At 42.0% G+C, this 23,347-nt stretch overlaps 8 protein-coding genes across 10 annotated transcripts; 6 read left to right on the top strand and 2 right to left on the bottom strand.

The window, feature by feature from the left end:
* Nucleotides 1-93: 93 nt before the first annotated feature.
* Nucleotides 94-3,386, bottom strand: BCIN_07g05250 (hypothetical protein). The gene is made up of 2 exons (XM_001552108.2): nt 2,545-3,386; nt 94-2,280 (listed from the first exon to the last, which is right to left on the bottom strand). Exons 1-2 carry the CDS (start codon nt 2,809-2,811, stop codon nt 856-858), a joined length of 1,692 nt encoding a protein of 563 aa, XP_001552158.1. The 5' UTR covers nt 2,812-3,386; the 3' UTR covers nt 94-855.
* Nucleotides 3,387-5,385: 1,999 nt separating this feature from the next.
* BCIN_07g05240 (hypothetical protein) lies at nt 5,386-7,419 on the top strand. Its single transcript, XM_001552110.2, has 3 exons — nt 5,386-5,731; nt 5,828-6,139; nt 6,189-7,419. Exons 1-3 carry the CDS (start codon nt 5,566-5,568, stop codon nt 6,788-6,790), a joined length of 1,080 nt encoding a protein of 359 aa, XP_001552160.1. The 5' UTR covers nt 5,386-5,565; the 3' UTR covers nt 6,791-7,419.
* A 3,057-nt stretch (nt 7,420-10,476) lies between these two features.
* Nucleotides 10,477-12,338, top strand: BCIN_07g05230 (hypothetical protein). 2 transcript variants are annotated; one of them, XM_024694130.1, is made up of 6 exons: nt 10,477-10,869; nt 10,939-10,987; nt 11,042-11,201; nt 11,282-11,590; nt 11,698-11,906; nt 11,973-12,338. In XM_024694130.1, exons 4-6 carry the CDS (start codon nt 11,443-11,445, stop codon nt 12,123-12,125), a joined length of 510 nt encoding a protein of 169 aa, XP_024549920.1. In that variant the 5' UTR covers nt 10,477-10,869; nt 10,939-10,987; nt 11,042-11,201; nt 11,282-11,442; the 3' UTR covers nt 12,126-12,338. The 2 variants fall into 2 exon arrangements, with proteins under 2 accessions (XP_024549920.1, XP_024549919.1); XM_024694131.1 differs by having other exon boundaries at nt 10,477-10,987.
* A 191-nt stretch (nt 12,339-12,529) lies between these two features.
* On the top strand, nt 12,530-13,813 carry BCIN_07g05220 (hypothetical protein). The gene has a single exon (XM_001552114.2). It carries the CDS (start codon nt 12,765-12,767, stop codon nt 13,557-13,559), a length of 795 nt encoding a protein of 264 aa, XP_001552164.1. The 5' UTR covers nt 12,530-12,764; the 3' UTR covers nt 13,560-13,813.
* Nucleotides 13,814-13,861: 48 nt separating this feature from the next.
* Nucleotides 13,862-15,546, bottom strand: BCIN_07g05210 (hypothetical protein). The gene is made up of 2 exons (XM_024694129.1): nt 15,313-15,546; nt 13,862-15,114 (listed from the first exon to the last, which is right to left on the bottom strand). Exons 1-2 carry the CDS (start codon nt 15,330-15,332, stop codon nt 14,127-14,129), a joined length of 1,008 nt encoding a protein of 335 aa, XP_024549918.1. The 5' UTR covers nt 15,333-15,546; the 3' UTR covers nt 13,862-14,126.
* A 1,612-nt stretch (nt 15,547-17,158) lies between these two features.
* BCIN_07g05200 (hypothetical protein) lies at nt 17,159-18,877 on the top strand. The gene is made up of 5 exons (XM_024694128.1): nt 17,159-17,275; nt 17,332-17,657; nt 17,706-17,793; nt 17,951-18,515; nt 18,570-18,877. Exons 1-4 carry the CDS (start codon nt 17,273-17,275, stop codon nt 18,491-18,493), a joined length of 960 nt encoding a protein of 319 aa, XP_024549917.1. The 5' UTR covers nt 17,159-17,272; the 3' UTR covers nt 18,494-18,515; nt 18,570-18,877.
* Nucleotides 18,878-19,767: 890 nt separating this feature from the next.
* On the top strand, nt 19,768-21,325 carry BCIN_07g05190 (hypothetical protein). Its single transcript, XM_024694127.1, has 4 exons — nt 19,768-19,980; nt 20,046-20,215; nt 20,527-20,577; nt 20,631-21,325. The coding sequence occupies exons 2-4, from the start codon at nt 20,102-20,104 to the stop codon at nt 20,967-20,969; spliced, it is 504 nt and encodes a 167-aa protein (XP_024549916.1). The 5' UTR covers nt 19,768-19,980; nt 20,046-20,101; the 3' UTR covers nt 20,970-21,325.
* A 254-nt stretch (nt 21,326-21,579) lies between these two features.
* Nucleotides 21,580-23,331, top strand: BCIN_07g05180 (hypothetical protein). 2 transcript variants are annotated; one of them, XM_024694125.1, is made up of 5 exons: nt 21,580-21,769; nt 21,867-21,964; nt 22,202-22,291; nt 22,363-22,579; nt 23,036-23,331. In XM_024694125.1, the coding sequence occupies exons 2-5, from the start codon at nt 21,884-21,886 to the stop codon at nt 23,047-23,049; spliced, it is 402 nt and encodes a 133-aa protein (XP_024549915.1). In that variant the 5' UTR covers nt 21,580-21,769; nt 21,867-21,883; the 3' UTR covers nt 23,050-23,331. The 2 variants fall into 2 exon arrangements, with proteins under 2 accessions (XP_024549915.1, XP_024549914.1); XM_024694126.1 differs by having other exon boundaries at nt 22,363-23,331.
* Nucleotides 23,332-23,347: the final 16 nt, after the last annotated feature.

Raw genomic sequence — 23,347 nt, 5'->3', positions numbered from 1 at the left:
CACTCTATCTAATTATCTAGATATACTAGATAATTAGATATTAGATACTAGATACTAGATCTGTAAAACCGGGATACTTACTAGGTATGTAGGTGGGTAGGCATTCAGTAACAGTACATTCAACTACAAAGACAAGAAAAGTGATTCATTGAAGATTTATCAGATTAACAATCACTCTACATTCACAATATCATAACCCTCACACATAAAAATGTAGATAATATCTGGATTGGATTTCACTACATCTATCCATCTCATCTCTCTACTGTTTCTCTCCAAACTTCTCTTCTCTAAAATGATGCTACAAGTGGCACCGAAGCAAGAAAGGTATCTGAAGGTGGCAAAGACAAATGAAATTCGTTAGTACGCGAGAATTATCGCTCAAAACGATTTGCAAGGAAAGGAATCGTAAAGCCCGTGTATATAAAAAATCCAAACCAACTTCTCTCCTCCTCTTCGCATAATTCGAAAATCAGGACTCAACAATCCCCAAGCAACCAAATCGCTCAAAACGAAACAATCCTCAAGAACCAACTTTTGTGTACCTACCACCAAAACCACCCAGAATATTGATATACTACCCCTTTCCTGCCCGACCCAACCCATCCCAAAATCCATACATTCAAATGATGCCAAACCTCCCATGAGGTATAGCATATCTTTTGACCAGCAAAAAAAGTAAGTCGCTAAATCGCAGCACCAAAGTTTTTATCGATATTAGGTACTTCCAAAAACACAAAAGAGTGGAGTGTTCGTAAGTCCGTAATTATTCCCATGAAACTCCCGTCAAATGATTAACAAAGGAAAGAATCGAGATGTTATACATGGGTTGAATTGAATGTAATATAGCCTACATTACAAGGCTTTTGGTTCATAGGCTGGAGGAGCATCATCTCCATTGCTTGATGTAGACCAGAACCCTTGACGAGCTGTTTTATCATCATGTTGACGACGAGCAAGTTCAGAAGCCATCTTCATGATCCAAGCTTGTTCGAGAATTCCTGATGGTGATTCAGTTGTCGAGAAGTGAAGACCATGTGGATATGAGAATGGTGTATGTGGTGGAGTTATTGCTGACTTCTCTGGGGTGTATGAAGTGGAAGCGGATTGATTGTAAGCAGGACGCTTTTGTTCCTGAGTGTTAATTGGGGTAGAAGGCTGCACAGTAAGTGATGGAATTTGATCCATTTTGACTTGTTCGGGAGTCATAGAACGAGATGGTGGAAGTTTCTTTGGTGAATCTCCAAGATCAATACTATTGAATCGTACCTTGCCGGATGGTGGAGTAACTGGAAGATCTTCTGGCTCTTCTGGAATACGGGATGGAACAGTTGGTTCAGATACTGCAGTCGTCGAAGCTGTCTCACTTTCTCCACTCTCACTACTTTCCGTAGTTTTAGGCTTTCTCAAGTTTACCACTCTATTCTTCTTCTTCCTTGTAGGATGTGATCTTGAACCCCGATTTGCACCAAGACTTAATCCTGTTGTGGCCGAATTCATGTTGACCAAAGACGGTCTGGATGGTATCCCGCCATGACCATCATCGGAACTTCTATTCGAAAATGTATAAGTGGTACTTTGACTTCCAAGCGATGATTGAGGTCTTTGAAGTGAGGGAGTTGCTGGTGTGGTAGTTCCAGCCGAATCTCCTCTTTCAGAAGGTGCCCAAGCTCGGAAGACCGCATCTCGAATAGAAGGAGTGAAGAGTGACAATGTTCGATGAGAGTTAGTCAGTGCCGCTAATCGAAGTAAGTTCTTCTGCGAGAACAAGGAGTGAATCTCTGATCCCCCGTCTAATGATAGATTGGAAATTTCCGTCGCATCTAGAACGTTTCCACGGGCATCAACGGCATCTTGTGGTGGACTTGCAAATGGGTCTACCGCCACCTCGTCTTTCGTTTTCTTTGCCGCTTCGGCCATCTCTTGATCTTCCTTTGCTCTGTATTCCGGACACCATAATCTCAATGATAGTCTGTGAATGATAGCAGGCAATTCATCCATCATCAAAGTCCTCAGCTGTTGCTCAATTTCCTTTTGTAAATAATCCTTGATGAACGGTATCGAGTCAAAGGTGGAGGAGACCTTGAGGGATTCGAGGGGATCATTTCGGAAGACCAAGGTTAATCCCTTGGACTTTGAAAATACGACAATGATGAACGCCGATAATTTGATATCCGACAACGTGATTTGTAATGGGATGGTAAGCCCCGCATCTGCGGCGAGGGGTTGTGGAGATGTGAATGATGGTTTCGAGAACAAATGATTGTTGAGCGGATTAGCCTATGTTGATATATTAGCTATGCGTTATAGGATATGTCAAGCATGTGCGATATGCGAGTTGGATGGTTAAATTAAAACGCGACTTCCCCTCTATGCGCGTCGAGAATTCTGCAATGACAACTCATTTGTCGTTCGATCAAGGGTTCGATCAAAAGTGGGAGAATGAAGGTTGATGCGGAATGTGTGAAATGTGAAATGTGAAATGTGTGAAATGTAGAATGTAGAATGTAACGGCAACGACGGCAAAGGCCACAGCACACGTACCTGAACTCTTGTTTTCAAAGTCAAGAAAGCATCCCCCGAATAGCACATCTTGAAGATTCCTCTAAACCTATCTTCTGCCAAATCCCCAATCTCCAGTATTTCCAAATCGGGAGGGACCGAACCCAAGTTTAGTTCGTTGACGAGAATGTCATCTTTGATGATGGGAGGTTTGGGAGATTTGTTGAGAGCTGCCGTGAGCATCTCTTGAGCTCTTTGATAGAATTCCGCATCGGCCGTGAGCGGCGACCAGTTAAAGTTGAAGGCCATGTTGATGTGACATTAGATGTCGACGATCACAACGTGCCTACGCAGGAGTAGGTCGTTTGAGGACGGATGGTCGATGTCGAAGGAGTTATGGATTGATGTCCGCCGACTGGAGCTTCATAGAAGAAGACGTCGACTCGAGAGGGGTGTTGATGGATTTGATCGTGCGAGCAAAAAAGGCTGTTGATGATCGTGTGACGTAACGGTCGATGCTAATCCTCTTAGTGTGCACGACGACGGAAAGAAGCAAAGGATGAAGGGTGTGAGTTTGATGACGCGATAGGCACTCGAGCAGAAGATGATCAATGTCTGATGTTCTTGTCGTGTATGTTTGCGTGCGTGTGGATGAGAGACAGGACAAGATCTGGGTCCTGGATTGGATTGGATGTAAAAAGCGATAAAAGTGATAATGAAGCTCCTCCCAGTCTTTGTAAATTTTTCATTCCGCATTTCTCCCGCCGTAGGACCCCTGGCATTTGAAAGCCATTATGCCGATGTCCGGTCCTTTTTATAGGATAGAGTAATATAATAATACCATCACTCACACGGAATAGGAATAATCACACATGTATCTCTTCGCAACAGGATGTATTATGTTTGGTATATTATAGTTATATTGTGTGTTATATGTTATGTGTTATGTTATATGTTATATGTTCTGTGTTCTGTGTTCTGTGCTATATATTCGATCGCAAAGACTGCTCTATTTACTGTCCTTCCGATAATCACGACAGCAAATATAGTAATAAATCCCCGACTCCTCCTATTTAACTTTCGTCGTCATATTTTGATTTTTTTTTTTTTTTCATTTCTTTCCCCTCACTTCCCGTCACACTTCACACTTCACACTTCACTTCACTCAGCTCACAGACTCAAATGTGCCCTGACCACTCATTGGTCGTCCTACCCAGATCTTTTTTCTTCCTTCTCTCCTCGGCACGTGCTCGGCCTCTCAATCCCCTCCAAGCTTCCTTCCCCTCCCGTCCCTCGTAAAAAAGAAAAACAAAAAAGAAGAAATTTCTATTTAAAACCCAACAGGGAATTTCCCGGAAATTTGATCATCGTGGAACAGAACTGATCCCGGAAAATCATCGTTACTGTCTCGAATGTGTACAACCCTTGCATAATTAATCATTCATGCATATTATGGTATTATGGTAATATGGTAATATGGTATTATGGTAATATGGTAATATGGTATTATGGTATTATGGTATTATGGTATTATGGTATTATGGTATTATGGTATTATGGTATTATGGTATTATGGTATTATGGTATTATGGTATTATGGTATTATGGCCGTTACGTCCCCCCAGTTCCTTTCGTCCCATCTCTGTTTGATTGACATCGGACTTTTACGACAACCTTAAACACTGATCAGCACTTGTCTCACTAACTCATCCTTCACCCGATCATGAACGCTTTAATTTGATATACGAGATGAGATAAGAGATGAATTGCTAACAAGGTAACAACAATATTCAGTTTCATGTCGACTCACCAAAAGTATTGGAAAATATCCATATAGAATGTAATGTCGCTTGGCATTCGTTAGATACAGCTTCTCACTCGAGAGATCGTAGTTTGATCTCGTCCATTTCACACTCCGCATCTCTGCATCGTCTCTCCTTCTTTTGCTCTTTTACTCTCCAAAGAGACATGGATACTCAATCATATAGAAAGTTCTATAGAAATTCTAGCCCACCATCTCTCTTCATGCAGCATTTTGATCTTTCCTCTTCAGGGTCATTCCTTCAATTGCCGTCAGCCTGAAGGCTTCATGGTGGTTTGCAGAGAAGGTGTGAAGTGTTACGTGGTTTGCAAAGAGGTGTGAAGTGTTGTTATGCGATGGGCAGAGAAGCTATGAAGTGTTATATGGTTTGCGGAGAAGGTATGGAGTGTTGTTGTGTAATTTGAAGCATGAATACAATATACCACCGGAGTATGCATCTTCATCTCCATCCATAATGTCCATAACATCAATAACACCAAGAGTTCTCTTCCATTCAAGGGCGATTCTGGCAGGAACATTGGGATAAAGTGTAGGAGGCTTCTTCTTCCCCAATTTTCTCCGGTGATATCAGATCCATGAGTCTCTATGTTTCCCTCATACACTTCAATATGATAATAGCATTCCATATTTCCCAGCATCATGAAGCCAACCATCTCATTAAACCTCACTTCCTTTCTTGGTCTTACTCTAGTCGGGATTACATTTGATGCATGGAGAATGACTGAGCTCGAAAGTCTCCATGCAATACTGCTGGCCATTTTACAACATAGTCTCCAGGTGCAAATGTTCACCATACTTTCGTCCAAGACCTACAGAACGTTATATTACCACACTGCTAGGTCATATTATTATTGTATTTCCAAGTAAATGGCCATTCTATTTGATTCCATCTCCATCTCCAAATCCGTCCGAATTCTTTTACTGGAATCCTCATCACGTTTCATTTCTCTATGACTCTTTTTGCTCCAATACATTCATACCTCCCACTTCATCCCATCTTCCTCCACCACTAAAAGTCCAAGCGTCATTTGCGCTTAAGCTAAATTTCGATTACGGCAAACGGAAGAAGCCCGATATGACGCATTACATTACTTACTAAGTAAGCTTCATTCGTTCCCGTTATTTCATAAGACCCAATCCGGTTTCTGTTCTTCTGTTCCACTCATTCCTCCCTCAGTCATTTCTCGGTCATCTTTTCCCCAATTTTCCATTCACATCAATTTGATAGAAATCCAAATATAATGAATCCTTTATCAGCTCAACCTTATCGTCTCCCCACCAGTCGTATCAGTATCAAAGTTCTTGCAGAAGGTGCTGCAAATGTTATATATCAAATCACGCTTGATCCAGGATCACAAGACCTTGCCGAAGTGAACAAGGGTCATCAAGAATTAGAATTTCTCTCTGGTACCTTATTCTCACTTCCTTTCGACAAATGATATTGAACAATATATCTTCATATTTTTGGTCTATAACATTAAAATGGTACTAAATGATGCCCAGGAAAATTATTACGTCTTCGAAAAGATGTTCCTACTACAGCCCCAACTTCAGATTCACACCAGCAATGGCTCGGATATATCTTACCCCTGTTCAACCCAGAACAATTAGTTACTCAAGAATTGGTCTATATTGGTCATCTCAACGTAATTCCTGGGCTGAACACCGATCTCAGACGTTTTGATAATCCTGGTGGTACATCTACCTCGAATCATCTTGCCCCACCAAAAGGGAAATTCTATCGTTCAAGGGCGCAAAGTGGTACTTTCTTAGCGAAAGATGATTATGGTCTTTTGGTAACAGATATGACACCCAGTAAGTTGATAGTTGCTCTTTTTCGCTACACGTATTAATAAATTCACAGGGAAATCAGCACACGAAACCGTCGTAGAATTTAAACCAAAATGGCTCTCTCCATCTCATGAAATGCCATCGAAAGCCATACGATGTCGAACGTGTGCCCTTCACGCACGTCGGATCGCTTTTGGAGAGGAGAGAAAAAACACTGATCTTCAATCATATCTTTGTCCACTCAAGCTTACCGATGATGATCCTAAGTTAAAGTTTGCAAATTATGAAGCATCAGCGTCACATATATTACACAAACCTCGTGAATCACCTGCCGTTCAATCACTTGCAAAATGGATCCACGAAAATCCTTTACTCAAACGCCTTCGCGATCTCCAGACAGAATATGATGGTAAAGCATCTTTGAAGCCGGAAAAAGCATCTCATGAACTTTGTGTGGCGATGACGCTAAGAGATTGTTCTTTGTATATTCGTATGGATCGGAATTTCCAGGTTGTAGAAGCTCGTTTGGGAGATCTGGATTATAAATCTGCGAGGAAGTATTCGTCGTGGAGGAAGAAAGAACAGGAATTGGTTGAGGAGGGCTGGTATTGTGGGGATGAAAAGAGGGAGTGGAAACAACCGATTGATGAGTGTTTGTTGTCGAGGAAGATTTGAGTTTGGTGAATTTACTTCTGATGGTATTCGGTTAAGAGCCAGTCTCGAGTGAGAAGTTCAATGGTTGGGTATTCAATGGGTTGCGTGTCCCAATTAATAAAGCGGTTTCTAATATTGCGAGCTGCGGGCTGCAGTCTGATAATTAAGAGTTCTCGACATCCGAAGACTATTTAAAATTCGAGATTCGAGATTCGAGATGTAATCAATCTCTCTAATCGCTAACTTTTCGGGTCATATTCGACAAGTAACATAACTACGATCATCAGACTGCACTCGAGGTATTGGAAACTCTTAAATATGGAATCACATTGGATCAAATCGGATTGGGTTGGGTTGGGTTGGGTTGAACAGGGAATAATTTTTAATGGAGTTTGATTTATATAGATGGTTACGGGCATGGATGTGGGAATGGATATGGATATGGGGTAGATAATATTAATATGGAAAGATATCGACGTTTATTGGAATTGTCTGTCTAGATGTATTTTCTATGGGAGACGCAGGACATGAGGTTACTTTTCTGTACTTTTTGAGCTTTTTACGAAAGGATAAGTAAGGGGTGTGGAACATTTCATTTTTGTTTCTTGTTTGTTCTTTCAAATTTATAAATTTGAATCTGATTTACTTCATGATCCTTTTTCGTTTTCTCTTCTCTCTAGCTAGGAGCGGCCGAGATTATGACTCTCCTAAGGGCCAAACGGTCTCTCGTTTGAGATTGATACAGCTATTACGCTATATAACCATGTTATCTGACTTGGTTGTAAGCCATCCCACTATAGAAAATCTTTGGGGAAAACCTCGGCGCGGTGATTTTCTCGAAGGCTCGTCAAGATTGTTCGGTGGATGAATATACCTGTCGGCGTCTTGTTGCTGGAGGTATGTCGAATGGTAGAGTAGTATGTGTGATTACATTTCTGTGCGTGAAGATTGGACTTCGAGTCCATTTCTCCTCTCGTAACGAAAGCCTCGATCTGCATCTGCTGGATGGATTGTGGAAGCTGGATACTGCGGGATGCTGTTGCAATAAAGATCTTTGTTTATATAGGAGGGGTACTAATATTATTAATGTTCAGGTAGGGAACAAAAATTTAGAGAGAGTAGTAATAGTACCATGATCCAAAAATGGGATGAACATTGAGGAGATGGTATAGCAGCACCAATTTGATCTCCTGGGAGTGTGTATTACTGGTGTGAGTAAGAAATGATTGCTCGAGTAATTGGGATCCGTTTTGAAATGCATTATGGAAAATATAGAACTCAATGTGGAGTTCTCTACAGGACAATACTATCGGGAAATCTAGCCTCAAAAACATCATCTATGTTAAGATCGAAGCTGTGGAAAGATTGTGCGGTGGTGTAAGATAACACTCCCGAAACCATATCATGTTCGCTCAAGACTGAATTCCAATTTATTAGTCTTGTACATAAGTTCCAACGGTGAAGTGAGAAGCTTCCCATCCGAAAATAGTTGATTGTCAATACTCTATTTTTGTAGCTTTCCCGCCTCACAATCATCAATCGGTCGAGCATTTTGTCTACAAGTTTATACTTGTATGAACTCCTAGCTCTCCAGATGACACTTTCCGGACACGAATAATGGCCAGGCTCATCTAGTGAAAGATAAACACAACTGCACGGCTGAGCTTTCGATACATGTAAGAATTATCACTTGTATTCCGGTCCAAAGAGAGTTCTGAAATTTGCTCCTCAGTCTTTTCCAGTCGCTACCATGGACATTGCTATTGCTCCCAAATTCATCTCCATACAATTCTTTCGAGGAATATCTCAATATCATGCGCCAAATGCATTATTCGAGGGATAGGGTAGATAATCCCAGATCTGAAATGTTAAAGGCTTGGTGAGGTAATATATTTTCACTGATGTATAGCTTGCACACGAAGGGCTTCAACATCAAGTTCATCCACATCTCAATCATGCTCTCTTCTAACGTGTTGACAGCTGCATGGGGCAATATATTGTACCCGATGTATAACTTACGTACGAAGCGCTCGAATAGCCAGCTCATCCGCATCTCGATTATGCTCTCTTCTAACGTGCCAGATTTGGATATCTAGATCACCTGAGAGTAGCTCCATCATGTGATGGATTCGTAAAATGAGGTCTTTATTTGCTACTGGATTTCCCTCTATTGTTCTGAATCCGTTCTTCAACCAGCTGGGAAGCCACAAGATAAGACAATCATGTACAAACTTGGAATCCGTAATGATGATTACCCCTATTTTGAACGTACAGTCGATTAACAGGGGGTGTTTGAAGATCCATTGTCGTAATTCGCTATGATGCTTGAGGAGCTCGAGTGCATGAAGCATGGCCATTAACTCTGCGTAATTGTTCGTATGCTTCTCTCCGGATGGTCGAGTAATAGTATCATAAGTGTTAAGAGGCGAGTCTGGACCAAAAAACACGCCAAAGGAGGATTTTTGAGCCTGTATGGTTCCATTGCCAGGACAGGCACCGTCAACTGCAACCACTACTGTTCTTGGGGAGTAAAATCCGAATTCATAATAAAAAGAATCGGCTTCAGGATATGCCAAGTAGGATATCCCACTAGATTTATGGTATTCGACGATATCTTTGGGAGTCACTAGAGTGCCGTCGGAGAACAATTGGCGGGGGTCAAATGGCCGAGCTCGAGGATGAAATTCTTCATTTCCAAGGGAATGTAATTGATTGTGCTTTAGGGAATGAAATCTTTTCACTTTGACGCTTAGGTTTCTGTGTGTTTGCGATAATGTACGGAAAATTGATGGTGGTGCTCTGGTCTTTTTGATTGTCGTTAACATTTGATTCAAGGTTGAAGATTAATATTTGATATTAGAGATTATAAATAGGGAACGACAACGATCATTCACAGTATTCTATTATGTAATCATACATCTATGATAGCCGACCCGATGCAGATAGCCGGTTCGGTACCATGAACCGAAAGCCTTTTCGGAAGGCTTTGACTTGCGGTTCTTTTCTCAGTGCAAGTTACAAACAAGAAAACAAAGGTAAGAGTTAGTCACTTTATTCAGCTATTCAGGTTAGCTGTTTACGTGATCGCTTGCTGATGGCGATACTCCAAAAACTTTCGGGCCACAATCTAATTTCTTCTCCAGGAAAATGCAATGTGCCCAGGGGATTTATACCTCCCCAGAAACATTTCATGGGTGCAGATCGGAGATCTAAAATACGCAAGGCTAATTGCTGAAAGTATCTTAACGATGGTAATATGTTTCAGATCGTCGCTAGACCGGGCCGAGAAACTTTTTTGGTACACAAAAGGTAATGCTGTGAGCGAGTCGAAATACTCAAGGATGAGATCATGGCGAAGAAGTATGAGCAGGAAAATCAAGTATTGCTGCTCGACGACCATCACTAAACCATCGGATTACTCATGGAATGAATTTATGCCGTAGTCTTCCATGCAGTGAGACACAAGGTATCTAGAAAACTGTTCATCAGAAGTATACATGCATTCCTACTCAAGCGATAATCATCATCGATGACATGAGCCATGCAGAATACCTACTTTGAATACAGTCAATAGCTAGCAAGCAGCAATTAAATGTCTAGTGATCTAATAGGAAAGAAGCTAAAACGTGCATAGTCGCTCCTTCCTCAAGTAGAAATTGGTGTGTTCTCGTTTATGCTTGAAGTCGGCAATGTTTCCTAACACACGTGACAGCATCTTGCGTTTGTTCAAACACTTCGTTTGCTTTCACATCCAATCTGCATCTTCAATGAAAGTAACCCAAGCTCTCCTCTCAAACTCACCCAAACTCTTTCTTCCTTTTCCTCTTTCTTTCTTCCCTTCGTCGAATTCCCGGTCTGTCATCAGAACCCTTTCACTGAGATTATCGCACGGCATAGACGTTGACTTTGAAATTGAGAAAGATACGGAGTGTATTCCTCAAGCCTCCCTCAATACATAGCACTCTTTCACTTTAGAGGCTCGTTCTCTGTAGGACGCAAGAACATATCTCACGATATCCCCATCCTATCTACAACTTCACCGCTGTGATCGATCGATTTAATATGCTTTGCCAAAGTCTTAAGCCTAACAAGTTCCTCAAGTAATTGGCTATCTCTGTAGCCAATTGCTTTCTTCTGGAAAGTGCCAGGATAAGAGTTAACATGCGCAGGAACTTAGGCGATGAGACTATATCGGTCAACGTTGGCATTGGTGACTCTGTATGTATCCTTGTTCTACGTCCCAGTACAATATCCTCTCTAATCAACTCACAGCGTCAAAACTTCAATGTCCACAAATCTATACTTCAACAATGTACCACTTACTTTGAGTCCAACAAACTATTTGACACTATGGCTGGAAAGCAAGGATTGATCTTTCTCAATGATGAGAATCCAAAAGTCTTCAAATTTCTTGTCGATTGAACATACAATGGTATGTTTCACCTCTCTCGCATGCGCAATATTTGGAAATGATTCATTGTGCATATCACTCACAACCATCATCACAAACAGGAACTATTCAAAAGCCTCGAACCAAGATATACATCAAAACCAAACCATCTCAGGCCGAAATTAATCGTCTCGAGTTAGAGCTACTCACAGAGTTCAATGAAAGCCTCAGAATTCTGGTTAGTCTGTACTCACTTGCAGAAAGATGGGAAATTCATAACTTGATGAATCGTACCATTGATGCCATTCAAGATGGCTACCTTGAGTTTGGTACTGTCTTCGGACCCGGTCTTGCAGCCCAAATTTGGCAAGAGACAAAGTTAGATTCTATCCTGCGGGAATTTTGTATTGCAAGCACAGTTATGCATATGGGTAAGTACAATCCACTTTGCCTAACATGTGTCCCTTGTACAAAGTCTTTTTGCTCATTCCATTGTATCATATCAATCTACGCAATCACTGATAGTTTGCCGATGTAGATCGTGGTTGTACTAAGCTTCGGCAAGAAGTAATGACAAATTGCATTACTTTCCCTGGATACTTCCAAGGCATGCTTAAATGGGTTTCCAGAAACTTTCATCTCATGGGCCGACGCTCAAAGGAAGTGGCGGATCCATGGAACTCAAATGAGAGTTTTAGCATGCTTCATAGATCTAAACTCTGCCCCTGTCATTTTCATGTACACCTTGTAAGTCTGCTAGTCTTCCATCTTGAAGTCGAGTTGTTTAGCTGATTACATACTTTTGTCATATAGACTGGCCAGGCACACAAAGGACACAAATCATGTGCAGTTTCGTTCATCGATTGTTCTCATCCAGGAGATGATGAGAAGATGGAAGGACTCGATGTCTTCAGTCTGTTCATGGGATCTGCGATGATGGGATTCAACTTGAGCGATCCAGAGTAGGATTATAAATAGTGGATCGATTGATACAATAAATATTAGACGGGATACCAGAAATATGCGCAGCCTTGCACGCATAATTGTGGTTGCGGTGCAAATTTTTATCATATTCACTTGCTGCATTTGCTGCGTACTGTAAAGCTACCGGGTATTGAAAGACATAGCTTTCTCTATCTTCATTCAAATACAATTGCAAGAAATTCAAACAATTCTCCACAAGGCCTAATCATTTACATCGATTGGGGTGCGCTTTGCACGAGTCATTTTAGAGCCCTTGCGGCCCCCTCCCTCAGTATCAAGAGAATCATTGTCTAATACTTATACAACATTCGAACGATCTTACTATATAACAATATCATTTATTAGACTAGTAAAGGTATTGACTCCATGCAATATAATAAACCCCCTCCGTCAAAACGTCGGCAAGATAATTTTCTCGCACTCTCTGAATCATTCACTCGCGTAAGTTAGTACAAGCAGTACAACAAACTGCCACCAAAGACGATTCTTTCCCTTCACCATCAATCACCATATCACTTCTCGTGGTCAGCACAACAATTCTCACTGTTGTCTCCACAATCCAAGACTCGCATCAAAATTCCATCCTAGCAGTATTCATGTCACAGATCCCCCGAATCCTACATGAGAAAAGCAGCTCTCTGCGAGAAGAAATCCTCACTGCCAATGATGCCTCCTGATACGCAGTCCAAAGCCGAATCCGAAGCTGAAGCGTGTCACATCTCTGAGAAAGTAGAAAAGATTTCGAATAACAAAACCCCCATGAATCTCTACCTCATAGTGCGCTCTCACGTCTTCGAAATCCCCAAAGATATCGCCATCAACGCCTCCAAACTCATTGCCAACACATGGAGCGCGAATCCTACCGCGCGGAGAATCACTTTTACAGTCGAGGATAAAGACGGCAATGATAATGATCCCGATCCGGAACACTTCTACACTGTTGATGTGGTGGCTCATTTGGTGGGTTGTATGTATGGAAATGAACTGGGGTGTCCGACTTCTGATGTTGATCGGCATTCGGGGTGTTTGGTGGCGTGGTGTAAAGTGTATAAGTTTGCTAGGTATTTGGAGATGGAGGAGGCCTGCGAGAGTGTGCTGGCTAGGATTGCGAAATGTTTGGGTGAGAGGAAGTTTCATCGGGGAATCCCGACGGAGGAGGAGGTTGTGGAGATATTTGGGATGACGGGGGAGGGCTCGGATGTGAGAGAGGTTTTGGTTGATGCGATGGCTAAGATGGGGCAATTGTGGAATGTGGTGGGGGAGGGTCATACGGGAGATACTAGAGATTGTGTGGAGAACTGGTTGAGGAGTGAGAGTGTGTTGAGAGAGTTTCAGGAAGCTGTTCGGATGAGGATTTGGGAGGGAGTGGAGGAGAGAATGGAAAGGATCAGAGAAGATAAGGGTGGTCGAGGTTAAGCGAGGGAGATGGCAGAGCTGGATTGGTGTTTTGGGCTCTTTGAGCTACAAATTTTTTCTGCGTTCGTTGTTTATGGCATGATTTAGTTTATGGTGAGCTTATTGGGAGGTTCCATATCTTCGGTTCATGAATCGCATCTACACAATGGCTTGAATGGAAGTTGGTATCCATGCAATAGGCTTGTTTCGTTTCGCATAAAAGATCTAGAAATCCGTGCATCCGATCATGTACTTGCTCACAATTTCGGATTGCATGTAGCTTAGTGATCCGAGTTTTGTGGCACTAAAAATACTTCTCGCTCTACTTTTAAAGATATTCAAAAAATTCCGATTCCCGTCTTCCGCTCTTAGATAGCGCCGTTGTGTCAATTTTCTACTTCATCCCGATGCGCGAATATTCAACCCCATTTGGTTGTATCCACAATAACCGCCCCTGTTTCCAGAACTAGTCCAAAATATGAATAGACTACACACTAGCTTCCATCAACATCATCGTCGTCGTCATCATCATCTAACCAAAATATCAATGTAATTTTCTCAATATCATTTCAACACCCAACCGTCTCGCTAATTCAAAATCGACCTTCCGCTCCCCACATCAAAAGACATCAATGTATTCCTACTCTCATAATATTCAGCCATTGCTTCGCTTCTCGCTTGCTCGGAGTTTGCATCCTTTTCTCCTGTGGATGTCGTATCGCAATCGGATAAATAAGGTGGTGAGCTGTTCAGATCAAGATTAGAGATGTTATCTAGATACTCAGAGGAAGAGGTAGGAGGTGGCTCGACTTCCAAGGGAGATTCTGGATTTTGGAAGTGGCTGGTAGTTGGAATGTACAAGGTATCAGCAGTTGCAGTTTGCGGGCTATGAATAGCGCAGTCCGCATGGTCACACTGCGTTATTTGTTCCGAATGTCTTTGTAACTCTACATAAACATCGGTGTGAAACTCAGGATGACAACCGCAAATATCAGACAGTTCTCTTTGCAATCCTTCAAACCCAGTTGAAAAATAAAGACGCCGCATCTTTAACACGATCAGACTGCGTAAATCATATGTTGTTGCTCGGTTTTGATATATAAATTGGATTTCTGCGGGAAGGGGCATCCAATATCCTGTCCGTAGAGTGTCTCTACAAAGAACGTACTCGGAAAAAGCTTGATGTGCCAAGTCCATCACTCCCATTTCAACGGCTAGTTGGTGGAGCATTATCCATTCTGATATATGTGTCGAGGTAGAATAGTTTTCTGGATCACGTCGAGGTAGCGGGTACATGGGTCCGTACATCCAACTGAAAAACTGATTGAATGTATGAATGTCATCTTCGTAGCGGTATATTACTTTTCCTTGAATTTGTTGAAAGTGTTGGAAGTGTTGGAAGGATGATTCGATGGGTGAGAGTTCATTAGCGGAATCATAGTCATAATCTTCGGTCATTTGGTTCTCGAGTTGCAAACGGAACCAGGGAGATTTTTGGCAGAGGAGACTCTCGTGGAAGAAGAATGGTCTTCCCTCTGGACCTACAATTACGGTGACTATTCCTGAAGAGGCATGTCTGGTGATTGTGTCAGACTTGGTGGTTTGTAACTTAAATTCAAAAGACTATGATGCATATCGCAGAGTACTGAGGGCGTGTGTGACAATAAGAAAAAGAGAAACGATCAATTATGCTGGAACATTGAGAATTGGAAAATTCATCAAAGACGCTAGGCGGACCATAGATAACAAGCCATTGATTGACATTTGTACTTACTCGTAAACACAAGAACTCATGTTTTCCGTGGCGATGAATAGTTGATGTATTGAGAACACTTGACCCCCTACGAGATGGTAGGTATTCTGTCAGATGAGCAGCGAGTATTCTGACAGGTAGATAAATTAAAAGTAATTATAAAGATGGTGAGATGAGGGGTGAAAAAACATCTCAAAGTTTGTTTAGCCAGATAATATTTGGTTATTACCAGGTAGATATCTTCTTGTTCAGCTCAGCGTTTTCGGTTTCGATCGGTCTACTATGCACTTGCAAACGCTCACTATTGCGGCAGTCATGTCCTGATTTCCTGAGTCCCTAAGCGATAATCCAGGATCATTTGAGAAATCTCTCCTTCCCTTTCGAAAATTGCCAGGAAAAGGGTTTCTTGCAGAAAATGGCGTTGACTACTATCGATTCAGAATAGATTGAGAAGTAGATCTCTAGATTTCATAATACGGGGAAGCGGATACACCTGAACAAAGCAAATATTCGCAGGGGAGAGGCAAATCAGTAAATGCAGCTTTCCGAGAAACCCTGCACCTTAAGGGATTTCTGCATCTGCAACCACATTAACAAATTGAGCTGTCTGGAAACAATACTGTTTGTTCTCGGTGAGAGTTAAGGGAATATGGTAGTATGAACGAGGGAACATACACGAGCGCAATAGATTATTTGACACATCAGCTTGGGCATTCTCAGATCGGCGTATCAACTTCTAACATTTTAGATTCTCAAAGTCTTCTTACTCCTGTGGAAGTTTCTTTTTGCGGGGTTAACTTTAGTGCTAAATCATGAATATTGGCGGCTAGATCGCCGCGTGAGATTTAGAAGCGCCGAAAATAATCGGGGCTTGAATTGACGACTTCCAACTAACGAGATGTGATATCGTTGGGGTTTCTGATACACAGAGTAAAAATAGAGAACTTTATATCCGGATTCAGTTTGGTGATTGCAACTGGTGTGAGATGCCAAACGCATTTTGCATGTTGAAGTATCTCTAGATAATAAAAACTTCCATCTAATTGGCAAGTCCAGATACTCAGATATCCTTGATATGGTACATCCATTCCAGCTATAATCCGACACTGACTACGGACTATTCCTCGGGTTACACTAACCTGTTTTCTCAACACGGATGCAAGATCATGCAAACGAAACAAAATTGTTTGTAAGGTTGGATGCTCAACGGAACACCATCACCGTTATCTTCGGGTAGCAACATCTTCAGGAGCATAGCAATGGAAAATATGCTTCACGTATTGGTCGTCACAGACTTGGAAGGACTCTTTTCCCCAATGTTAACATTTCTTATCTTTTCAAAAAAAAAATAGAACTAACGGGAGACATGCAGAAAGACGGAACTTTTCCCACCATAATTGTTCTGCACAATAGAGGTATACGTGAGCTTCCTTTCGCAGAATAAGCACGTTTACTCAAGATTCTTCGGAGTGGTAGAATATCACAAACTCTCAATCCGTCCATATGTTGTTCACTTCACAGAACCGTCGCTCGACCAATAAAATTGCGGCAAATAATGCCTAAGTGAATTTCGCGCGATTTCCACTTTCTTCTAGTTCCCTCCAAAAAATTGTGTTTGAAAGATGTTGGAAACAATAGGTATATTCTGGAAGCATAAAACTGTTTCCTGAAAAGTTTGTTTAACTCAAACATCTTGTCTTGAATTCCAAACAACTGTGATTTCTTACCAGTTCGTCCCCCATTCATGCTGTTGCTATTCACTTTCGGTAAATCGGCCTATGCTTACGGAGAAATTTGCAATAGCTTATTTATAACCTTAAACTAGTCCAACCGAAACACATAATCTTTTCTACATTTGCTACCTTGTGAGAAAACTGCGATAACTATCTCAAAGAAAAAATCGATCGGGTACTGAGCAACGGTTTGACCATAAAATTCATTCCAACATATCCAAACCAAAAAAATCTTTCGTAACTCCAAGATGGTAAAACTGAAAGATTCACTCATAGAAACTTTTCTAATGCTGATTGACTCATCCAGTCTAGAAAACGTAAGGAGCCCGAAAAAATTGAGGAGGAAGAGGAGGTAGAGGAGGTGGAGAACACGGAAGATGAGGATTCAGATAAATCCGAAGAAGACGAGGAAGATGAGAGTGATGAGAGAAGTGAGGAATCCGAGGAAGACGAGGAAGATGAGGAAGAGGAAGAAGATGAGGAAGATGAGGAAGATGAGGGAGAGGAGGAAAGCCAGGATGACGAGGATGGAGAAAGCGTGGAAGCTGATGACGAGGCGGAAGATGGTAAAAAGGAAAAAGGAAAGAAGAGAGCAGTCAAGATACCTCCAATGACTGATGAACAAATTAAGATGTCAGTATACTACAACATTTCCAACTCTATTCTACTAACATACCTTAGAGCTAACAATTTTGATCCACGCGGACCAACGGCGAAAGATGCCAAATTCTTTTTCATAATTTTTGATTGTATCGATATTGCTCCAGATGTAAGCTTCCTTTTCTTCTTATGCCACTAACTCAAAAGTCTACGACATATTACATCTTGTTCATTTTTTCACATCCTTTGACTTTGTCTTACAGACATTCTCCCTTTAATAAGCGATCATGTGATTCAGTTTACTAACATCTTCGTTCCATATACAGATTGATTGGAAACTTGTTGCTGAGCGTGCTGGATGCTCCAATGCTTGCATGGCGCGTTCTCGCTTTGGGCAGATCAGGTCCAAACTCAGGAAATATTACGAATTAGAGGCACAGCCGCTGGTTCCTAAGATTACTGGAATGCGTCCTCCAGAAATATATACCTATCCTCCTATACCTGATGCTGAGAAAGAAATCCTGACCGACCCGGCTTACGACAGACTCGTCAGACGCAAGGCGGTCAGAGTTGGCAACCTCCAGAATATTGACCCCAAGAAGCCCTCGAAGTTCAAACAAAATCGTGGTCAAGGATATATTCTTACTAAGAACAATGACACAGCAGCGAACTTAATCATTACTGCTAATGAGCGCCATGACTATGACTCCGAAAATGAGTTTCAGAACAAAGAGGAATTCGACTTGAACAATTATCAAGGATTTGACAAAGAAACGAACACCCTTACTGTCAGTGATCAAGGCTCCGACAATGAAATCAAGGAAGCAGCTCCCGTGGTCTTAGATGGGCTGTCACACAATTTTCAGTAATCTCTATCTATATTCCAAACCTGTAAGTAATTTGTGTTGCCTGTTTTCTGCGGAGCGGGCTAACCATCATTTGCAGGGGAAGATTCATTTCGTAGCTCGGGGATACATCAGCAGACGATATTATATGAGTATGGTAGACGCGTGAGTTTTCATGGTCACAGTGGATTCAGGAATCATATGAAGTCGAATGGGGTTGCTTTCATTTGTTCGACGGTGATATTTTGAATCACATTTCCTTTAAGAAAAAATAGAATGTCTGTTGCGTGGAATCAGGACAAAAACACAAAAATGTGGGATGGATAAGAGAAGTAGTAGATGTATGATTCGAGTTCAATATTCCATGTGCATTTGGGCCAAGACAAATAATGGTGAATTTACCCTTCACTTAGCATTGACGTGATGAAAAAATGATTTTCCGCGGCCGTTACCCCTCAGGGTCCTTCGATAGACATATTAAGGTGAAGGGGAAGCAAATTCGTACTAGTATATCCAGTAGCTATGTCGTTTTCATGGTTCTGCTCACAGAAGCGGAGAGTCACAGGCCCTGTTCGTGGTTTCGTTTGCCATTTTCCGTGGTGATCCGTTTGAAGTTCCATGCAAATTGTCTCTAAAACTGACTATTCTTTCTCTGGAAGGTCGTCTTGCGAATGATGCAGTGTATCACACCATGGATACGTGCATTATCTCCTCGGCACTGACAGTTTCTTTAGAAGAAACTGCGTGTTCTTAGGGAGTCATTTCTCGAAGGGGTTATGGCTGCGTTTCGAAAATGCATGGTGACGGACGTATGTTCACTTCACGTACATGTACAAACAGCCATCCCGAGAGTACTGGACAGATCAAGTCCGAAGGCTTTGGATTTATTGACAGCCTGCTAGTACATGTTCTCCTACTCAAACGTCGTTGACTTTTGCTCAACTTGATACATTCCTTCTCAAGCGTTCCCCTTCTAGCACAATGATGTTGGCTTCTAACCTGACTCACTAGATCAAGATCTAACATGTCTGGTAATCACTCGATAGGGTCAGTAGTCTCGGGTAACTTAATGAGACCACTCGAGCTTTTTGGGAACAATAAAATCATTCATCCAGAGGCATTACCCCGCGCCTGATACCATATCTATGGGTGCTCAAAGCAAAGTTTCTACTGAATCCATTCATTCTATGAGTATGAGTTGATACAAATAAAAACAAAACATGTGAGAATGGCCAACTTCCCAGAATGAACATGATGTTGAGTGAATAGTGAAGTTTGCTTCCCGCTTCACCCAATTAGGCGAGAGAGATATGAGAGAATTTTCCGGTGAGCACCGTTCCCATGGAGACATATAAGAAAATCCTCGTCGCACATTCAACCCAACTTCTCCATCCCACTCACACAACTTTTTTCCTCGGCCTCGATCAACTTGCATCCTCAAGTTCTCATACCTTTCGGTAACTTCAACCAGTAACACATCAATCTCTTGCATTACTTTGCAAGTTCATCGTGTACGTATCATTCCTTTCATCCTTTTGCGACATTTTCATCGTGCTGACTGGTCTTGCATACGTAGATCATCTCGTCGCATTCCATTCCTCCACCAAAAATATTTCATCAACCACAATCAAGATGTCCGACAACGATGTCGCAAGCTCTCAGACTCAAGGCAACGGCGGTATGAGCCAGTCTGATGTCGATTTCCTTATGTGTTGTCTTCGCAATACCACCGGCGGTTCTATCCAGGTAAGTCATCTCGTCGCCTTGCAATCTCTCATTCTGGTGTTTATCCTTCACTTCCACAATTCATCATCACAATCATGTGTCATACCTTCATTTTTCTTTCAATCAAAACTTTTTTTTGAAAATCAATACAAGCTTTTCATTCTCGCGCTTTACCACATCGCCTCGCCTTCACTTGGTAGCTCTCTGTGCGTGTAAAACTGTCGCGCGCACCGCATCTCACGTACCCTTCACTTTCAAATCACATTTTACCTTGCCCGCTTTTCCACATTCAAATACTGTTTCCAATAGCTGATTAGGGAAATTTTATAAAGGTCGATACTCAAAAGGTCGCTCAACTCTTGCAGTACAAGAATCCCCGCTCAGTAAGTCACGCTTTTTGCCATCAAACATTTTCTTAACTAATTCTCCGCTTCAGGTTTCCAACAAGGTCTCTTTCATTAAGAAGAAGTACGATCTTCCTTTTGGTGCCTCATCGCGCACTGCTGATGAAATGGCCGGTGGCAAGGTTGGCAAGGGTGACGGCTCTCCAAAGAAGGCATCCGATGTCAATGGCACCAATGAGCCTGCTGTTCCTACCACACCCTCCAAGAACCGCGTCACTAAAACCAAGGCTGCTCCCAGACCTCGTGCCAAGAAGACACCAGCAAAGAAACCCGCCAAGAAGGCCGAGGAATCCGACGAGGAACTCTCTGATGTTAAAGATGATGAGATGGAGGATGTCAAGGAAGAAGCTAATGAAGAAGATGATGAGTAAACCATATCTAGTCATCAATCCTTCTGGGCTGTCACTGGTGGCTTCTATGAGCGAGGTTACATATGTGCTAGCCAAGCTCGTCGTGGGTGCCGAAAGGTGGTTCTGTTCAGCGTTGGATCTCTAAAGTTCTGACAATTTTCTTCTTCTTTTATGTTCATGACGATTCGGGTTTATGATAGATACTATGAATTACGGAGAGGAAGGTTGCTATCAGCTATGGATACTAGTAATTGTCTACTCCTCGTCGTTAGGAAAAGGGACGATTCATAGATAGGTGTTGGTTACTGCAACTTCAAGTTGTTCTGGAAAGCACTATCTAGGATCTCTACAAATCATTACTTCTTTTAATATCTACATGACTATGAGTTCCTTTTGCCTTCGCTGTTAAAGAACTAACTAGGTAAACACGCGATGTTCCATGCATAATGTGATACCCGAAGTGGATGGAATCTCCCATAGGACAGCTGGTATTCATTTTCAAACTCGGCCCAAAGGTTCATGAAACGGAAAGACATTACCACGTATGCTCTAGAGAAAAGTGAGAAATGGCTGGAAATTTCACTTTTACTTCCATGACTGCCTGCTATTTTGGTTATCATTATAATATCTCGATTTATCTGGGCTATGCTGCTACTCAACTGCTTCGCTTCTTCTCTCTACCAAAACCATATCCAAACGCAACCTCGCGATCTCACAAAAACAGCCACAACTTCGCCATTCCTACAAATTAACTTGCGCATTCAAAGTTATCGTCGCAAAGAAACAATAATTCGAAAAGGAATTATCTCATCTCGTACAAAGTAAGTTTTTCCTTCTTCGCCTAGGATTTCAAGATTCCATGGGCGGTGATGGTGATGGTGGGCGATCCCAGGTAAACTCAAGCTGACTTGAGTACAGAATCGACATTCGCAAATATGACAACCTTGACTTTGACCGCGAAGGAGACTGAAATGCTTGTTGCTGTTATGTCTGAGATGGGGGAGATTCCGAGCACTGTGAGTTTTCTTTCCCTTTTCCCCTTGTGGCACAGGATTCTTTGTGTTGAATCATCACTTGGGTCATTCTGTTGTTGCGCTCGTTTGTGCTCATATCATGTGGATTCATTGGCTTCTGATGCCACATGATAGCAGAGAGTGGCACTCATCTGACATCGTCTATCTCAATTGCGTGTACTGCCGTCGCATTGATTTTTATACAACATTAACTACATACTTACATCACTGGTCAAATAGATCAACTTCGAACGTGTCGCCGCTCGAGTTAATGTCAAGTTTGCCAGAAACGCTCGTCAAAGCTTCAAAAATCTATTTGAAAAGTTGAAGGTATGATGCTGTCTCAACAACGCGTCTTTCATCTACACCTAGCTACACACTACTGACTCTATGCTTACTAGAAGCAAGCCGGACCTTCTCCAGATGATGGGTATGGTGCTGTTCCTCCCACTCCCGTCAAGAGAAGTTCTCCAAAGAAGAAGGTTGGCCCAAAGAACGGTCCCATCAAAGCCAATCCTAAGCCCAGAGGAAAGAAGACGGCAGTCAAGAAGGAAGTCAAGAAGGAAGAAGTTGATAGTGGTGATGAGTTAGCAGAGCCAGTATTGGATGACGAAGATGGCAAGTTACCAGAACATGTTCCTTCCCTCAATGCCAAAATTCTTGGAAAGAACGCCGTTGTTACCCCCTCTACTGGATGTTCTGAAAGTCTTCAGATTTCAGATGTCGTTGCTAGAATGTCTGTCATCGAAGCCAAAGAGCCATCTCCTACTCTCATTGGAGAGCGTCCTGTTGATAATCAGGTTGATCTTGACGAAGAAATCCTAGCTGCCCAGTCTAATATGAGTGTTGATGCTTATCGACATTGGAAGGCTCTCAATGATTACACATTCCTGGAGAATTCCTGAAGAGAGCTATGTCCTAGGCTTGGCTCTAAGCTTCAAACTTTCTTCCGGAGTCGCCTTTATTGTGGGCTTTTGCGTTGATTTAACTCGGGGGCATTGTTATCAGACACAGGCATTGTGTTTTCTTACTTTATACTCACACCTACATTTGCTAATTTCATTATATCGACAGAGGATTTCGAGTGAATACGACTCTTTTCCTTTTCTCATTCAACTCGCTACTCTCGGTCGAAAGGATGGACAAGATTAAGATGGATTTTACTTTGTTGATTTGCAAGTTGGCTCTGCTTTAAGCACGGCACGTTTTTCCTCCTTTGCCAGGAGCATATTTTGAGGGAGATATTGGGTTTCTAGGAATGCGATAGGGAGGATATGATATCATAGGGAGAACTAGGAGAAAGGAAAAGTGCAGAATCAACGATCATAGCTGCGGCTATTCCAGAGTTTGCTATTCAATGCAATATCCCATGAATCAAACTCCATT

Source organism: Botrytis cinerea, chromosome 7 (assembly GCF_000143535.2).
Source record: "Botrytis cinerea B05.10 chromosome 7, complete sequence".
NCBI classification, from domain to species: domain Eukaryota; kingdom Fungi; phylum Ascomycota; class Leotiomycetes; order Helotiales; family Sclerotiniaceae; genus Botrytis; species Botrytis cinerea.
The sequence above is the reverse complement of the archived record's forward strand: the minus strand, read 5'-3'. Positions and strand labels throughout refer to the sequence as shown.